This window comes from Penicillium antarcticum (assembly GCF_028974205.1).
Source record: "Penicillium antarcticum strain IBT 31339 chromosome Unknown utg000002l_segment0_segment0, whole genome shotgun sequence".
NCBI classification, from domain to species: Eukaryota; Fungi; Ascomycota; class Eurotiomycetes; order Eurotiales; family Aspergillaceae; genus Penicillium; species Penicillium antarcticum.
In genome coordinates this window covers 1950070-1967289 of record NW_026695300.1, presented here as the reverse complement: position 1 = coordinate 1967289, position 17220 = coordinate 1950070, and the positions used below count along the sequence as shown (strand labels likewise).

At 50.4% G+C, this 17220-nt stretch overlaps 10 protein-coding genes across 10 annotated transcripts; 5 read left to right on the top strand and 5 right to left on the bottom strand.

The window, feature by feature from the left end:
- Nucleotides 1-226: 226 nt before the first annotated feature.
- N7508_001728 (mitochondrial 54S ribosomal protein bL12m) lies at nt 227-966 on the top strand (the record flags this gene model as incomplete). Its single annotated transcript, XM_058459794.1, has 2 exons — nt 227-478; nt 637-966. 2 exons carry the CDS (start codon nt 227-229, stop codon nt 964-966), a joined length of 582 nt encoding a protein of 193 aa, XP_058323326.1.
- Nucleotides 967-1345: 379 nt separating this feature from the next.
- N7508_001727 (uncharacterized protein) lies at nt 1346-2983 on the top strand (the record flags this gene model as incomplete). Its single annotated transcript, XM_058459793.1, has 1 exon — nt 1346-2983. One exon carries the CDS (start codon nt 1346-1348, stop codon nt 2981-2983), a length of 1638 nt encoding a protein of 545 aa, XP_058323325.1.
- A 258-nt stretch (nt 2984-3241) lies between these two features.
- Nucleotides 3242-4333, bottom strand: N7508_001726 (velvet factor family protein; the record flags this gene model as incomplete). The annotated part of the gene is made up of 1 exon (XM_058459792.1): nt 3242-4333. One exon carries the CDS (start codon nt 4331-4333, stop codon nt 3242-3244), a length of 1092 nt encoding a protein of 363 aa, XP_058323324.1.
- A 1553-nt stretch (nt 4334-5886) lies between these two features.
- Nucleotides 5887-6159, bottom strand: N7508_001725 (uncharacterized protein; the record flags this gene model as incomplete). The annotated part of the gene is made up of 1 exon (XM_058459791.1): nt 5887-6159. One exon carries the CDS (start codon nt 6157-6159, stop codon nt 5887-5889), a length of 273 nt encoding a protein of 90 aa, XP_058323323.1.
- Nucleotides 6160-7276: 1117 nt separating this feature from the next.
- N7508_001724 (uncharacterized protein) lies at nt 7277-8671 on the bottom strand (the record flags this gene model as incomplete). Its single annotated transcript, XM_058459790.1, has 1 exon — nt 7277-8671. One exon carries the CDS (start codon nt 8669-8671, stop codon nt 7277-7279), a length of 1395 nt encoding a protein of 464 aa, XP_058323322.1.
- Nucleotides 8672-9440: 769 nt separating this feature from the next.
- On the top strand, nt 9441-10426 carry N7508_001723 (pre-mRNA-splicing factor SYF2; the record flags this gene model as incomplete). The annotated part of the gene is made up of 3 exons (XM_058459789.1): nt 9441-9632; nt 9684-10319; nt 10379-10426. 3 exons carry the CDS (start codon nt 9441-9443, stop codon nt 10424-10426), a joined length of 876 nt encoding a protein of 291 aa, XP_058323321.1.
- Nucleotides 10427-10577: 151 nt separating this feature from the next.
- horA (ubiquinone biosynthesis protein COQ11) lies at nt 10578-11623 on the bottom strand (the record flags this gene model as incomplete). The annotated part of the gene is made up of 4 exons (XM_058459788.1): nt 10578-10999; nt 11068-11408; nt 11467-11521; nt 11578-11623. The coding sequence occupies 4 exons, from the start codon at nt 11621-11623 to the stop codon at nt 10578-10580; spliced, it is 864 nt and encodes a 287-aa protein (XP_058323320.1).
- Nucleotides 11624-11947: 324 nt separating this feature from the next.
- yaf9 (YEATS domain-containing protein YAF9) lies at nt 11948-12791 on the top strand (the record flags this gene model as incomplete). The annotated part of the gene is made up of 3 exons (XM_058459787.1): nt 11948-11980; nt 12037-12061; nt 12112-12791. 3 exons carry the CDS (start codon nt 11948-11950, stop codon nt 12789-12791), a joined length of 738 nt encoding a protein of 245 aa, XP_058323319.1.
- A 635-nt stretch (nt 12792-13426) lies between these two features.
- N7508_001720 (indoleamine 2,3-dioxygenase) lies at nt 13427-14812 on the bottom strand (the record flags this gene model as incomplete). The annotated part of the gene is made up of 3 exons (XM_058459786.1): nt 13427-13783; nt 13843-14439; nt 14516-14812. 3 exons carry the CDS (start codon nt 14810-14812, stop codon nt 13427-13429), a joined length of 1251 nt encoding a protein of 416 aa, XP_058323318.1.
- A 720-nt stretch (nt 14813-15532) lies between these two features.
- N7508_001719 (kynureninase) lies at nt 15533-17146 on the top strand (the record flags this gene model as incomplete). Its single annotated transcript, XM_058459785.1, has 4 exons — nt 15533-15692; nt 15763-16100; nt 16181-16658; nt 16728-17146. The coding sequence occupies 4 exons, from the start codon at nt 15533-15535 to the stop codon at nt 17144-17146; spliced, it is 1395 nt and encodes a 464-aa protein (XP_058323317.1).
- Between the last annotated feature and the right edge of the window lie 74 nt (nt 17147-17220).

Genomic DNA, 17220 nt, shown 5'->3' with positions numbered 1-17220 from the left:
CCAATGAACAACTACATGTATCCATAAAGCGCATATTTAACTTCCGCCTCAGGCCACAAATGTCCTAATTAGGACTAGCAATCGCAGCATCCCGCTGACATAATCCCAAAGTTGGATTTTCCTGAAGGGGATTTTGCTTCTATCAACAAGGCCTCCAATTCCATTCCCCACCACCTGTGTATTACTCCTCTCTTTCGGAGCTTTCCTCCTCATCTCATCCTCCGCCATGTCCTTCCCCACCCAGGCCGCAGCCCGCTGCTGCAGACAGCTCTCCGGCTCCGTCCGCCCGTCCTCCCTGCGCATCGCGACCTCCGCTACATACCTCACAGCCCGTCGCACACCCAGCAGCCGGCGATGGGAGTCTACCGAGGCCGCTCCTGCTGCTGCCGCCCCTACCAACCCCAAGATCGCCCAGATTGTCGACCAGATCAGCACATTGACCCTGCTCGAGACTGCTGACCTCGTGTCTAGCTTGAAGGTGCGTTTGATATCTTTTTCTCCTTTCTCGAGGATTCTATGTGCAATTGGGTTCGGAAAATTTAGGGAATGCGATATATGCCTGGTTCCAACGCTTGGAATCTTCAATTACAGAATCCATCGCTGATCCGAACCATTCGCTAATCAACCTTCCAACAGACCCGCCTGAACATCCCCGACCTCCCTGTTGGCGGCTTCGCCATGGCTGCCGGTGGCGCCCCCGGAGCCGCTGCTCCCGTCGAGGAAGAGGAGGCTGCCCCCGCCGCCGCCGAGAAGACACTGTTCAACCTGAAGCTCGAGTCCTTCGAGGCTGCCTCCAAGCCCAAGGTCATCAAGGAGATCAAGACCATGCTCGGTCTGTCTCTGGTGGACAGCAAGAAGTTCGTCGAGTCCGCGCCTAAGGTCCTGAAGGAGTCTGTGCCCAAGGAGGAGGCAGAGAAGATTATCGAGACGCTCAAGGCTCTGGGCGCTAAGGCTATTATGGAGTAAAAATTGTTTATTTTATAGGAGGATGGGGAGTGGGATGCTGATCGCAGAACTCTTCTCTTGCTTTGATTTTCTCCGGTTTTTCTCCTTGGTTTGAGGCTCCTCTTGGGCTTTTACTTGTTGTTGGCCTGGTAGATCAAGGCAAATTGTACATTATACGCATTGTGTTCTGGGACCTTCTGGTACAGAGGACTCTTTTGGTTAATTGATGCCTTTAGCATTCTGATACTACTTTGTTCTATATTAAATTAGTGAATATTGGATGTCGTAGAAACAGCGTACGGGATGTTGTCTGGGTCCGGTGACAAGGCACTGTAGCTTCCCCGAATCCGACTCCAAAATTTCCGTACACCACCTCCAACATTCCTCCAACTCCAACCTTATGGCGAAACCCTCACTTTCGCCAGCACAATGGCGTCAAGCATGCCGCGCTATTAATCCGAACGTGCACGGCGTGTGTGATACGAGGTTGTCAGCCCGCGCAGCTCCCGCCATCAACAATGTGACCGCAGCTACGACAACGAAACGACCGTTTTACACTACCCAACCTCGATCGATCGCTGGCGGAAGGAAGACACCACACCTTCACAATGGTAGTCTTCAAAGGGCAACAAGCAGGGTACTAAAAAGCAAACAAGGCGTGCATCTGGACCGTGATGGCTTTTTTAATCTGAAGTCCGGAGCAGATGTGGCTAAGGTGGTCAGAGAGTTCCAAGACAGTGTTAAGGAGACATATGAAGCTGCTAGTAGCATTCTGCCTCCTGGCATTGGCCTCACTTCGTTCAAATCTGTGGGCGAGCGGTTGCTCAAGGCGATTCACGCTGGTCACCCCTCCGCGGCAGCTATTCAAAGTATCTCTATAGGTAATTTTTGCTCTTATCCTTCCTTTGAGACAACAGTCGGAGACAAAAGTACTGACCAATGGAATTTCCCTGTCATAGACGTTGACGCTGTCTACCGAATTGGGCACGTCGTCGCCGGCCGCAATTTCGTCTTCCGGGAATGGATCCAGAGTGCTTGCGCAAAAGCAGGGTCCCGTCGAGCCGTTGTTTTCCTCGTGTCCAGATACATGCGCCTCGACGGTATTGATATTCACCGAAATAACGAGTGGACCACGCAGGTCCAGGAGCTTGCTCTCAAGGAGGACTTCCCGCCCGCGCTCCTGGTCTGGGCAGAGCTTCTGACCTGGCGTGGCCAGACCAAAGAAGCCAGCAAGATCTTGGAGGAGAGAGTCCTTCCATTCGTCCAAAGCACACGAAGCATCCCCAAGCCGTGGACGGATCTTACCCTGGATGGGACTGTCTCCTCGCCCTGGCGACTCTATGCTCTTGCTAATGCCGACGACACGGAGAAGGTGAAAGAGGCCATTAATCGTGCTGCGTTGGAATTTGGCGAGCCCGTTGCTTTGACTGAGCTGGCGATAGATGCTCTTGCCAATCGGCAAGTGGGAGACGATTTCATAAAGACATTCATGGACACAGACAAGAATGCGTGGGAGGCATTTGAAAAGTACGAACAGTACATGAGCATGGCTGCCACAGCCGGACACGATAAAGCTTGCTTCTATCTTGCCAACTGGTACTATCTAATATCACAAGGCTGGATCGACAGCCCTGAAGCGAGGGCGACTAAGATAAGGACGAGAGACTGGGAGATGTCACGGCAGGACGATTGGAATAATCCCTGGAAGAAATACAACCCTTTCTTTCTGATACCCATGTTTTTTTCCAGGTGGAACAAACCTATGGAGCGCAGTGAATATCGCAAACTCTCAATGGACTGGCATGAACTTGCCTTGCAAAGAGGGGATAACCCGTCATCTGCTCTGATTCTGGCATTACTTTTCCGTGAAGATGGCCTCATGGACGAGAGTCGCAAGATGTACGACCAAGCTGCTGCTTTCGGTCTTCCAATGGTGCTGCCGAGGAAGGGATTGATCGAGTTGGAGGACAATTGGGACAATCCGGAGTATACTCCGCCCATGAAGAAGATCGCTGTAAAGCTGATGCGGCTTTTCTAAATTGGGCTGTTGATGATATCGCTGTACATTACTTTATACCATATGCATATTCTTGTTTCTCAAACTTGAATTGATCTTGTCTATACCCATTCGATCTTTGTTCAATCCTAATTGATTCATGCTGGATTATGTATGCCCTTGTAACATCTCCATCTAACCATGTCTCATGTTTCATTTCATTCAATGCTTCCATACTCGACGTGACGGACAGAAAAAAAGAGGCAACAAGATACGACTTGTCGATATGAAAGAAAAGGATCAAACGCCAACCCGCCATCCCCCTCCAATGTTCATCATAGCAGGCCCTACCAAGGGCAACAGACTCCAATGCAGTAACCAGAAGAAGAAAAGAAAGATAGACCAGACCAGACCAAAGACCCAAAAATGATCACCGCCTTTTTTTCCCTTCCCCTTCCCATGCCCCCTGGTCTTCAACTCCACAAAACCAAGCTCCTTCAACCCTTCAGCAAGAATACTTGAATCCCGCATGCCTGGAAAGTCCTTCGCGGGATAAACCCGAAACGGATCCGACCAAGCCTCCGCCAGGATCGGCATCGACTGCCCCGTATCCTCCACAGAACCCCAATTCATAAGGCGGAACTGAAGCCGATACAGGCCCGCTGAGCGGATGGAGAGATCAGCAAAGATGAAGAATGTAGCAGGCTGGTGGAGGCGCGCGGAGGGGTGATTGTAAGCACTTGACGGGCTGGAGAGACGGGGATCATTTATCGAGCATGGGTGCGGAGGAGCGGAGTTCGGATCTGGGTCTGCGTCGACATAGAAGGGGGACATGAAGGCTTTTCCTGAGAGGAGGGGGGTTGAGAAAGGGTCGTCTGTTCTTGCGACGCCATCGTCGCGGTCTGTTTCTCTGTCATTGTCTTTATCTCGGTCTCGGTCTCGGTCTTGATCTAGATCTCGGGTATCTGATGATTCTGTCGGTTCGGACCATGGTGATTGGGGCGAGACGGGGAAGAGGAGGCAGCCCACTGTGAAGCGTGGGTCTTGGAGGATGTCGCGGTCTTCTTGGGAGTTGGAGTCGAAGTCGTTTAGGAGGATCTGCACGATTGGGGGTGGATCCACTGGGCGGCGGTCTCGGTCGCCTGCGCCGCAGGCCTGTGCTGCTATGGGTTGTTGGCGGACGTGGAGATGGTAGCGGGATTGGGTGGATGGGCGTCTGGGAGGTGTTGGGGGTGATTCAGCGTCTGGTTCGTGGTGGAGGAGCTTGTCGAAGCCGTGGGGCATTCTGTAGTTTACATTCCGGGGCTGTTTTGAGTCTTGTTGTGCGCTTGGTAGATTCAGGGTTGATGGGTAGATTGCTGCGCTTTTGTCTGACCAGACGGGGCTGGGCATGGCCGTGGAACTGCTGCTGTGTCTATATGGATTTTCTGGAGTATTAGAGTGGGATCTTATGTCAATGATTTCTCCACTGTGCGACCTGTCACAGGTGTGACATCAGAGGGAGTGTAGATATTGAGGCCAAAAGCATCGCGCCTGGATGACTGACATATAGCGATGGTTGAAATGAAAAAGAGAGGGACTTTACTGGGACTCCACGTCGTATTGCCGGCTCCGTTGGCTATCATAGTCACGAACATTGTTCAGAATGGGATTCGGTCTCTCTTCCTGTGATGTAGAGTATCCACGAGGTTCAAATATAGGTGGATGTGATCGTAATTGGAGAGGTTGTATAGGTTGTCGGGCCATGTACGTATTGTCGGTGGAGAGCGTATATCGCGGATCTACTCTTTCGGGAAGAGGATTCAGGGCCGGAAGCCGCGGTGCAAAAGATGCCGTGGGCACAGGGCGTTCGAAGCCCAAGGTCTGTAGTTGTCGAGGCTCATGTCGCGCGTATGCATTTGGAATGGGTGGCGGACGATGTTGGATTGAGTCGATGTATGGCCACTCCGGCGCGGGATGCCCATATTCCTGCGGTGGTCTCGACATCTATTGACTTGTGCCGGGGCAGGGCCTCGTGTTATAGTTTATGTACTGCCGTATGCGGACGGGGGTTTAACAGAACAGGCATTGAAAGCGACCCCACGGAGTATTCACAGGCAGAAAATGAACAGAGTCAAAGCTGTGGAGTTATTTAAGACCAACGATGGGAACGTAGAAATACGTCAAAAACATGAATGCATATCCTGGATCTGCCTGCGGTCAAGGCATCTGATAAGCCGCATGTGAATGCAGCTTCAATAGCAGGGCCCCATGACACTGGGACCTCAATTGCTCCGATCTATACTTGCCTTGGGGGTAACGTTGGTTAAATTCAGCTTCAGCGAAAACTTGTCCACAGAGCGAAGGTTTCCCCCCCCCCCAAGTTTTTCCCTGTCCAATCACCTCAGGGCTGGATATGACAAGGAACAGTGGACACATTCAAAGGGACACTTATTTTTCAGCAGAACCACGGCCTTGACCTATTTACGATTGGCGCTGTACCCACAGATGAACGATGAAAAGGGAAGAGCCGAAGGGGGGACGGGCCGAGCGGGCATGGTTTTGCCACGGAAGGAGATATCTGTGGGATTTGTGGGCTTTGTGGGCTGTGTCTCCATGGATTTAGTGCGTGGGAGCTGGACGAACCACTTCTGTTCCTGACAGAGACTGGCGCCCGAGGATTTCCGATGTGGAAAGACGGTCAGCCCCCAGAAGCCGTTGGCACATTGTGGGACTGCGCACAGGCTGAGAAGCTTTTCCTGGGAGTCGGGATGGTGTGGCTCGTGTTACATGTGCCACCCATGTCCAGTCGTCTGTTTTTAACCCATTAGAGGTCAGATGGTTGGGGTTGGATGGGGTAATTGGGGGCACTGGGACCAGTAACCAAGTCCTTGTCTGCCTTTTGGCGGACCAGGGCGGACCAGAAGCTGAAGTCTCTAATTAAAGAGCTCCACAGTGCAGAAAACTCAGATCTCCGCTTCATTGACGAATTTTCTGAACTGTGTGTCGATCGGATGCTGACCGACTCGCTGCGCTGAAATAGTACCTTCCGCACAGTGGCTAGCTGGGGCCGCGAGGTGCGATTGGCGTCCAACCGTTGCTTGGCGTTCACCTGGATCTGCCCCCCACAACGGGGGATCAACTGGTACCGGGCTCGCCGTGGAAGCCCCAGTCTGCGGCGGCATAGCAGATAGTTCCGGCAAGCTTTCGGAGGGAACAACAGAGTCAAGAAAAGTCATCCTGGCTTTGCAGGAAGTCAATCAGCGGTTGACCATACGCTCTGACCATGGCCCCTCTCTAGGTCCTGGCACATTAGGGGGGGGGGTCAAGGGCATGTCAGATCGATCCGCAAAGCAGCTGTGGACTCGCAAGTTGGAGATAGGGCCCAAGCGTCAAGCCACGGCTCTCTCTCGCTAGAAATACGGAGTGGATGACAATCTCGCACCCGACAAGCCATGGCCATGCTTTGCCGGCAGTGTGGGTCACTCATTGGCCTCAGTACTAATACGTGCAGTTTCACAGTCCGGCCGTGGAAGGTCACGTCCAATAAATCCGGTGTGACGGGAGAGTTCGACTTGTGAAGCTAAGGCGAATTGAGCTTCAAATCCCGTAATTACCGTCGGCAGATGCGGGCTTTGACTTTGTTCGGTTCTAGGGTAGTTCTCATGCATCTTTAAACAGAAGGTAAAATGACCTCTTCGGACTCTGAGAGGACTAGGAGCCCCATACATCAAAGTTCATGATATCATGCAGCTCAACAAGGTAACTGGCTGTGCTGGCTCTGAGTGATTGCTGGGGGAGCCTTGTTGAGCCACTGCAAATATGCAGGTTATTGCAACAATGCAAAAACAAAGATCTCGTCTTCCATGTGCGCATAGTCACCCAACGGCGTGAATGCCTCGAAAGGGAAGGGATACTCCGATAGATACTGCCGTTCATGGAAAGGTACATTCAACAGTTCAGACGGCCTCTGTCAAGTGGCGTCCCCACCCTTACCGTCGATCCTGGCCTTGCAAATAGTGACCCCCATAGCGAGAGAGGCGTGGAAGCTCCATCGGGGTGCGTGTCGGTGACCCCGGTGATAGGGAGCCGAAGTCGCCGGTGCAAGGATCAGCATCCTTAATGGCCGGGTGCGTTGGCCAAGGTCTCTACATCGAGGAGACTTTGCTAATTGGAGTTTGCAACAGGGGAACCCCTATCTAGATGAAGGAAATGAAATATTCCGTGAGTTAACCGTGCAAGACAACGTCTAAATTCTGCCAAGGGACACCACACCACGTTCATCACCGCTACATCAATACATATAAAAAGTGCATCCCTGTACATTCCTGCCCAACTGCCATATGTTTGCCTCGGCTAATGCAAGTCTGGACTTGGATCTACATCCAGGAAGTAAGGCCCATAGTAATTTCGAGCATTTTTAGGAGATCCAAGAGAAGAGGATTTCGTTCGGTTAGGATCAGCTGGGAGCTTAATATGCATCAAGGCCCCAAAGGGGCCATCTGAGGGCGCTGGACCACAATCAATGATTCCGTTCCCGTGCCCGACATACAAAGCCAGGAGCTCATTGTAGTGACGATCCCATGCTACAATGTATCCAGACGACTGCCATGGCTGATCCGGACCATACCGCATGTCCATGCAGCCGAGCTGCATCAAATGTAAGGCATGGATCCCCATCTGGGGCACTCCATCAACGATCAAGCGAGCCCGAATCAGTCCGAGCCTAGCAGGAGTCCGTGGTACAGACGAGTCATGTAGCGCCGGTAATCGGGAATTGGAGAATTCTACCGGTGAATACTCTGGGGTCCATCGAAGTTCAAGAGATTCGATTTCGGAGCGAACTTCCTCAAGCCGAAGTTCGTCGTAATCGAGATGAGTGGTAATCTCCTGGTACAGACCGTCGTGATCATGTAACAGATCCATAATTCTCCCCAATACAGCTGGTGACTTGGAACAGCCATTGACCTGAAGCTCTGCATATAGTTGGCTGGTGTGACAAGAGGTGAAACGATGTCGATCAACAGGGGGCAGTGCTTGCTCGTCAAATGCTTCCCATATGGAGTCTGAGGGCTCTGACGCCGTGTGGAAATGACTTTGACTTTCGGGGTCCCACTGTATACCCAATCTCTGGTCCATGCCGTCGAGGCAAACCTCAAGTAATTCAAGGTAGTCCTCGCCTCTCACCAAATCAGGCAATGCATCACCCACAACAGGATCATCAAGGAGAGCTTGAAGAGCTTGAGGTTCAACTCTTGCAATACGGGGAAGATTGTCACCGGAAACCCGAGACACATCTTCCAGGAATTTTGCTGCTGTCTCAGGGCGTCCATTTTGGACTAGCATTAGCACCACTCTATAGGCTTTGGCGTGATCGCGCCCAGAAGACGGGAGGCCTGTCACAAATTGAGCCCAGCAGTCATGAAGCACCCTGTCACTCCCAAGTTTTGCTAGTAGATAGAGATAGAACCTATCATATTTTGGTGCTCTTTTCCCCACGTTTTCTTTTGTGGCTGGCAAGATGTCACGCAGCTTCACAGAATTTTGGGGTACAAGGTCTCCTTCACCTGTGATCTCAGCAAGCATAAGCTTGCGGTCATAGCCTGGATCTTCAAAAGTTTTCGAGTCAAGCCGTTGAGCACAGCCAACGGATATCCACATGATCTCTCGCTGATCATCCATAGCCGGGAAGCGCTCGCGGTGGTAGTCGTTCAAGAAACTTCTGAGAGCGGGCACTGACAGATCACGCATTGCAAGTCTAATACAAAGAGAATAAAGGCTTTGCTTGACTGGAAGTTGAAGGCGATGTAACCTTTCAAGAAGGTCATTTAATACTTGCAGAAGCTCTGTCGATGTGTTTCCCTGTTCAAGACTTTGCAAGATATTACTTGATGGTGCACATATTGCTTCCTGCAAGGATTCTGCCCCGGTATTATCATTAACATATCTCTCAATAGCGCTTCGTAAGGAAGAGATGTCGATGATCTCTTTTCCTGGGGATGGAGGAAGTCCTCTGAGAGAGCTCCACAACGCCGGGGGTGGACTACTTGGCTTCCATTTAGCACTGAAAAGCTCACGAAGATATGTAGGTAGAGCATCAGTTGAGCTTGAGTTGGGGCCCGGCTCCGTTGAGTCTCTCAGAACAAACCGAAGTAATTCCGATGGTGATGGGTGTAGTTGTTTTGAGGATTGAGGTACAGTGTAGAGACAGCGTGTCAATTTTGACTTTATAAGAGGTCGAAGAGGCCATTGCCTACGCAATAGCAGGCGTGGAACTCCCATGGCCCGCAAGACACTGTCAAGATCTCCAAAGGTGGAGAAGATAAACAATCGATAAGGGGGCAAGTCTGGGGTTCTGCCGGCAGGTCAAGAGCGGTGCCAATATCGGTGAGGTGAATCACATTCACGCTTTTAATCCATCGTCAACCTGCCTCTACCAGTATTCCAGCAACTCTACCACAAACTGATCACCATTTGATTATTGATTTGCAATCAACTCACTCACCGAGACCATATCATCATGGTTCAAACGAGAAAGGCGGAAAAGTCCGCGAAAGACGAGGCGAGCGAAGAATATATTGAACAGCCGATCGAGACGATTTCAGACACACCCGACACAAGCTCTGAAAACAAAGCCGGAAGCAAAGCCGATGATGGTGCCTCAAAGTCGCGCGATAGAATGGAAAGATTCAAAGCTCTACAAGCTCGAGCAGTAAGCGATCCTGAACTATCAAACCTAGCCATATACTAACTCGAGTAATAGAAATCTGCCACCGAACGCAACTTGAAAGAAACTGCTGCCGAATCCCAGCGCTTGACCACTGACCCGGCCCTACTCAACACATTGTCTCGTAAGCATGCCTTCGCTTCACACAACCTCCTCAAGGCAGACACAGAAGCTGCAGGAGAAGACTTTGAACGCAAGCGTGCATGGGACTGGACAGTCGATGAATCCGAAAAGTGGGATAAGCGTATGGCAAAGAAACAGCGCCACCGTGACGATGTGGCATTTAAGGACTACACACAAGATGCGCGCAAGGTGTACAAGAGGCAGATGAGGGAATTGCAGCCCAACTTGGACTCATATGAAAAAGACAAAATGGCTGCGATTGAGAAGGCCGCAGCCAATGGTGATCTCGAGATTGTGGAAACCGAGGATGGCGAAATGATCGCAGTCGACAAGAACGGCAGTTTCTATTCCACCGCGGATTCCACTGGCTTCACAGAGAGCAAACCAGATCGTGCAGCCGTTGACAGGCTCGTGAATGATCTGCAGAAGGCTGAGGAGGCACGTCTCAAAAAGCGCAAGGAGCGTCGTGGTGACGATGATTCCGATGTGACATACATCAACGAGAAGAACAAACAGTTCAACATGAAGCTGGCTCGTTTCTATAACAAGGTGAGTTATCATATACTTCATTCTCTTAATTATTGTGACATCGTGCTGACAAATTCCAGTACACTACCGAGATTCGGGACAGCTTTGAGCGTGGCACTATGATCTAATCTTAATGAGAAAATGATTGCAATATGATACATGGGTTGGATTGTGAATCTTGCCTAAGACAGCAAGGAACTAGCGAGACTATCGATGACTCCGAATTTTGTTCGCAAAAAAACACGTTTTACAAGCATCCATAGGTCACTCAGTTCAGACCTAGAGCATCGTCTTTCGCCAGGCCTTGGTTGCAAGTGCCTCAATCTGTTTCGTTCCGACTGCACCCTTGGTGGACTCATCCTCCAATGCCTCGACTACCGCCTCAGCGACAACATCAACTTTGAGGGGCTTCTCTGTCATCGACCCTAGAAATCCGAGCTTATTGCCGAGGAAAGTGTTGAACTCTGAGGCGATGAAACCACCCATTGCGATTGGTAACGTGAACTTTCTGCTGGAGTCATACATGAAGCCCGGACGAATGAAGATGCTTCGCAGGTCTGGGAGGGTGGATGCGATGGCTGCCTCTGCGTCCCTCTTGGTGGTGATATACCTGGCCGGGAGGAGCGGTGCGCCAGCAGCAGCCGAGATGTAGACAAAAGCTGGGACATGTTCATTACTGGATTCCTGTGCTAGTGCAATGGCTAAACGGCAAGCAAGGCATTCGTTAGCTGCTCATCTCTTCCATCCTGAATAAAATCATTATACATACCGGAATCTCGGTTCATCAACTCATAGGTCAACTGCCCATCTTTCTCCTTCGGCTCGAGAGCCTCGCCCTCTTTCCTGGATAGAGGGTTCTGGCTCCCCAGCTTAGTCGAGCTAAAGGCTCGCTGAAGGCCACTAATGATTGGCTCCCTTCCTTGCACGACACCCTTATAGTCTGCTTCAAGGAGAATGCCCATTGTATGAACAACAGCTGAAGCTCCATTGAGGTACGACTTGTAGCTCTCTGGCTTTAAGATATCGGCCTTGGCCCATTCCACGGAGCCTGCCCAGCTGGGACGCTCCTTTGATTCAGTGACTGTGTTCCACCGTGGCTCACCCGAACGACTAGAGATGCGTTAGTGCCTGTAATGTTCATAGGTCCCTGAATCATTAGGATAGGTACCTTAATGAGGTGACTGTCCATCCCCTTGCCGCCGCAGATTTACAGATTCTGGATCCTAAAAAGACAAGTTAACGATAACTCTCAGTAAAGAAGCAACTGCGTATCACAAACCCAGAAATCCACTTCCTCCAGCAACGACCAAACTTTTGGCGGCCATGTTGTAGCTCTTGATAGCTCCGGGAAAGATATCACTGGTTCAGGCGAATTGGTACCACAGCAATGACGTATGGATCTAGCAATTGAGAAACCTGAGGTAGATTGAAAGTATGCTGAAGTCCAGGTACTTATATGCCAGCTCTGAAGTCATTCAAGAATGTCCTTGTCCAAGTTTCCGCAGTGAGCGTCATTCGGTATCACCTGCTCCGAAGAGGCAAGCCTTGGCGCTTAGCCTCAGGCCTGAACTGTCGGGCGGTGTACCAAGTTGCATTTCCGCCCTTGTTCAACATAATCTATTCCTCTATCTTTGCAAACCATCTACAAAATGCCGTCAGCAATTGCAAACAAGCGCGTTAGAGTCAGTTATTCCTCACAGAAATGTGCAACGAAAGTAAACTAACGCGAATCTCGCAGGGCATCTCGATCTTCCGACCATTTGGTACGTTCGCGAAAGGCGCATCACCAACAATTTCAAGCTAATAATCACAGTATTCGGAAGTGTCGCACACCCCTTCGATCCAGAGAACAAGCCAGCAGATTGCCCACCCGACCACACCCACCGCTGGCAAATCTTCGTCCGCGGAATCAACGGCGAAGACATCTCCTACTGGCTCAAAAAAGTCCAGTTCAAGCTGCACGAGACATACGCGCAAAATGTCCGCACAATCGAGCAACCCCCCTTCGAGGTATCTGAGACCGGTTGGGGTGAATTTGAGATTCAACTCAAGCTCTTCTTTGCCCCGGAATCAGGCGAGAAGGCCCAGACCTTGTGGCACAGCTTGAAGCTACACCCCTACGGACCCGATGCGGAGGGCATGAAAGAGCGCCGCGACACGGTTGTCAGCCAGAACTATGAGGAGATCATCTTCAATGAGCCTGTGGAGGCGTTCTACGAAATTCTTACTGGTGGCCCCGGTGGTGGGCAGCCTTCTAAGAGTAAGGGAAAGAATGCCAGACAGAGTGGAACGGCTGATATCCCTATGAATGATACCCCCAACAATCCTTACAGTCGCAGTACTGAGAATAAGGAGCTTGATCGGATGGCCGAGGCTACTCAGACGGTTGAGCAGATGATAAAGGAGGAGAAGGAGCGTCTGATTGAAAGAGAGAAGTTGCTAGCTGAATTGCGAGAGAGTGAAGGTGTGCCTGCCAATACGAAGAAGAGGTGATTGTCTCCCATTTGCATGCCAAGAGGCAAGCCTATCATCGCTGTTTGGCTATTTGGCTCCCAAAAAACCTGCCAGAATGTCTTTGATCAGCAACCATCGCCACCATCCAGCAAATCAGGTCTTCTGAGGAATCAGCACCGAACACAAGAGTCGGCATCTCGAAACTGAGACCACTGTGGATGGGACCAGAGGAACTCCGAACACAGTGGTTCATCTCTAGTCCTATGTTCCCCTGAGCAAAGTCCCGAGGCGATTATTTCGGGGTGATCTCTTCAACAACTCTTATCATCTTCGTTAGTTGAATAGGGAGTCTCCACTTTGAGTGATGCTGGATTCATACACGAGACCGAGACCACATATTCTCACATGGAAAACACAAGCCACCACGCAGTCGTTCTCGGTGAGATTAAATGCCAAGGATATTGCAACTCCAGGCCCGTGAGAACATCACCTAGATTCATTGCCCGTGTCTTTATGGTAGTATAGGTTTCCATCTGTTCCAACTTCTGGGGCCAAGCCCCGCCATCGGGAAATAAAGAAATAACACAAATCAATATTGCTTATCAACACTAATCGAACAAATTATTCTAACAAATAGTCATAAAGTCATCACACCAGATCCTTTTAATAGCTTTCTAACACTTCGCTTCTTGGACAGTATCTCTGGTCCGTTTGAGGAAAGGCATCAAATCCGTACCACCAGTTCCAGCAAGATGATGTTCCTTCTCGGTGGCTTGGCTCGCCGTGGCCAAGTTGACCTTGCCAGTATTCTGCTTCAAGGGCTTGGGTTGTTTCGCAGCCATGACAATGTACCGAGTAACCATCTGGATGTGAGTGTCCCGGAAGGCCTTGAGCTCATTGACAGCAGCATTGTAGGCTTCCTTCTCAGTCGACTTATCAGCCGAGGCCTGGACATAGGCACGAACATTCGAGATCGCAGCGAGGCTTTGAAGGAAACGTCTGTGAGGACCAGGCATGTATTTGCGCATTTCCTGAAATGAAGTCAGTATAATTGCCCGAAAAGTGAGGATAAGAGCGAACAAAATCTGACCTCAATGAAATTCTCCCCAGAAGCCGAATCAGAATGCTTGATACCCAAGAAGATATCGAGCGCTTGAATCAACGAACTCTGAGCATTGCTGCCACCACTCAACTGCTTCCAGTTCTCAGGTCTCTCGACCCCATCACCGACATCATAGTAGACACCCCTGGGCAAACCAGCGGGACCCATGTTCTTGCTTCCAGCAAGGAAAGGCCGCAGCTCATGGAAGAAGACAGCAGGTCTGTTATGCTCGTACATCCTCTTGAGCGTCAACGTGAGATCACTCAGACCATCGGCGAAACGGTATAGCAGGGAAGTAAGGAGGTCAGCGTCATTGGCAGTGACGGCCTTGATGGCCTCTTGCATCTGCGAGATCAATCTGATACCCTTGGCCTCGACAGCGACGGAGATGAGCATGAACCATTCTTCGTCTTTTGTGCCAGTCCAGGAGGTCTGCACGGCGAGGTTGTCTGGGTCTGAGGTGTCTGTGTCTGCGGATGGGGCTTTGAAGTTCCAGAGAGTCAGGCCTGAGTAGGTTGCGCAGGCGGGGACTTCAAGGTGAGAAGAGATGTCAAGGAATGGTTTTGAGATGCAGGGGGGTAGGACCTGGTTGTTTTGTTCTGGTTAGGGTTCTGCTGTCCTGCGACTATGACGAGGGTGAGGTGGATGAATGGATGCTTACTTCTTTGGGCTTATCTCCTCCCCAGATGTAGGCATGGCTGAGATACCCCATGATAACATATGCACGGCGCCATTCTTGTTCGGTTTTGAGATTCTCAATCGAACAGACTGGCAGGCTCTCGATCATGTCTCTGATCTGGCCTGCCTGGACGAGGGCTGGGAGTTGGCTAGCGATATCTTCCCATGGCCTGTAGTAGGGGTTCGGGAGTCTTTCCAGGGGTAGATTTTCAGGAAGAAAGCCCTGTTGGGCATAACCTTTGAAAATGGCATCGACGAAGGTATTGGATGATTCGAGCATTGTTCAGGATGTAGGTCCGCGTGCTGTGTCACAAAGATGAAAGTTTTGCCAGCAAACAAAGTATTATTTATTCTTTTTGGCACCAAACAAAGATGATCAGGTCATGGATAGACTTAGTTGCTTACTCTTCGGCTTTTGTCGGTCAGTTTAGTCAAGATCTATAAATCACGGATGTGACCCGGATATCTATCCGTGTTTCGGCAAGTTTCGTGTTCAGCGCAATGATGAGGCCGCGCATTATGATGCTATCTTCTGTGTCGACGCATCGTGTCTATTTACGTCTCTGCAATTCCATACTGGTCTTCTTGCATTGCTGCATGGCGTCGATCAAGGGATTGCAGATGCCATTTAACCTATAGCAGAAATCCGGGTATTATACGAGGCATATTCAACCCTCTCACTAGCATAACTGTAGATCACTGGTGAAGGTTGCTATCATAATTAATTCCAAGTGATTACCAAACCCTATTGCTCCGTACATCGACATCAAGACACGGATCAGGAAGCGGAGATAAAGTGACGACAGTATGGAGACGGATCGGAGAGGCGGAAGCGGATAGTTATCCGGGCTGCATGCAAGTGGCAGTTCCCTCGCCTCCGATTTGTCTCCCAATTATTATAAGAACAGCTGCATAGCTGTCATCCATTCAATCCCTCTAGCTTTGTGTACGCTTCGTCATTAACCTACACCGACCACTTTCCCGCTTTACTATTCCCAAGATGACTGTTACTAAAGCACCCAAGCCCGTATTCCCTGCAGAGGCAACAACACTGGAATATGCCGCATCTCTGGATGCAGCGGACCCTCTAAGTGGTTTCCGCGACCAGTTCATTATTCCCTCCAAAGCCAATATCGCGACAAAGAAGCTCGCGAAGCCAGGTATGACCTTCCCTCGGGATGTAACATTGTACAACATGTGCGCATTATCAGATCTAACAAGGCTATCCAGATCTATCTTCAGAGCCCAGTACTTATTTCTGTGGCAACTCATTGGGTATCCAGCCCAAGGCCGTCTCAAAATACATGGAGGCCCAGCTGGATACCTGGTCATCCATTGGTGTCCTCGGCCACTTCACTGATCTCGAGGACTCACCGTTAAAGCAATGGCAGCTTATGTCCGAGCAAGCTTCTGCTTCCATGTCCAAAATTGTCGGTGCTGCACCTGAAGAAGTTGTCGCTATGGGCACATTGACTATGAATCTCCATTTGTTGCTTGCTAGTTTCTACAAGCCGACTGAGACCCGACGAAAGATCCTATTGGATTGGAAGGCATTCCCTAGTGATCATGTAAGTCTTGCCGAATTGATTGTTTGGGAACAAAATAGCAACCATTCGATTTCCATGTTCCCTTATTAACAAATTGCCAGTACGCGATCGAGTCCCACATTGCCTGGCACGATCTCAACTCAAAGGAGAACATGGTTCTCATTGGCCCTGATGAAGGCGAACACGAGATATCAACAGACAAGATCCTGTCGTACATCGACAAGCACGCCGAGGATGGAGCAGTGCTCCTCCTCCCCGGTATCCAGTATTACACCGGCCAGTACTTCGACATCCCTAAAATCACAGAGTACGCCCAAGCGCGCAATCTCGTCGTTGGATGGGATTGTGCTCACGCCTTCGGAAATGTGGATCTCAAGTTGCACGACTGGAACGTTGACTTTGCTGTTTGGTGTACGTACAAGTACGGAAATGCCGGCCCCGGTTCAATGGGTGGTCTCTTCGTTCACGAGAAACACGGCAAGGTCGATTACAGTGCTGGCGAGGATGCTCCTCAATTCCGTCATCGTCTGGCTGGATGGTATGGAGGTGACCGTTCGGTCAGATTTAAGATGGACAACAGTGAGTTTTCCGATTCTAGCATACGCCTATTGCAAGGTAGATATTGGACCATATGCTAACTCCCAGCAGAGTACAAGCCTATCCCAGGTGCCGGAGGTTTCCAGCTCTCCACCCCTTCAACCATGGATCTCACCTGTCTCTGCGCAGCAATGTCCGTCTTCGACCAGACCTCGATGGCAGACCTACGCCAGAAGTCTATCAAATTAACTGCTTATCTGGAGCACCTACTTCTGACGGATACTACGGAAGAGACACGTCAATTCGATATCATCTCACCCTCAGATCCCTATGCCCGCGGTGCCCAGTTGAGCGTTCTGCTTAAACCCGGCCTGTTGCACGCTGTCTCAGACCGTCTACAGAACGCAGGTATCGTTTGCGACAAGCGCGAGCCCGGTGTAGTGCGCGTTGCTCCTGTGCCTTTGTACAATACTTACACTGAAGTATTCAAGTTCGTCGAGGAATTCAAGGGTGCGCTGTCTTCATTGTGAGCGTTTTCCTTTTCTGAACTCATTATGAAGCGATTTTGCATTCATGGCATGAAAAAAATGAAAGTCAATCAATT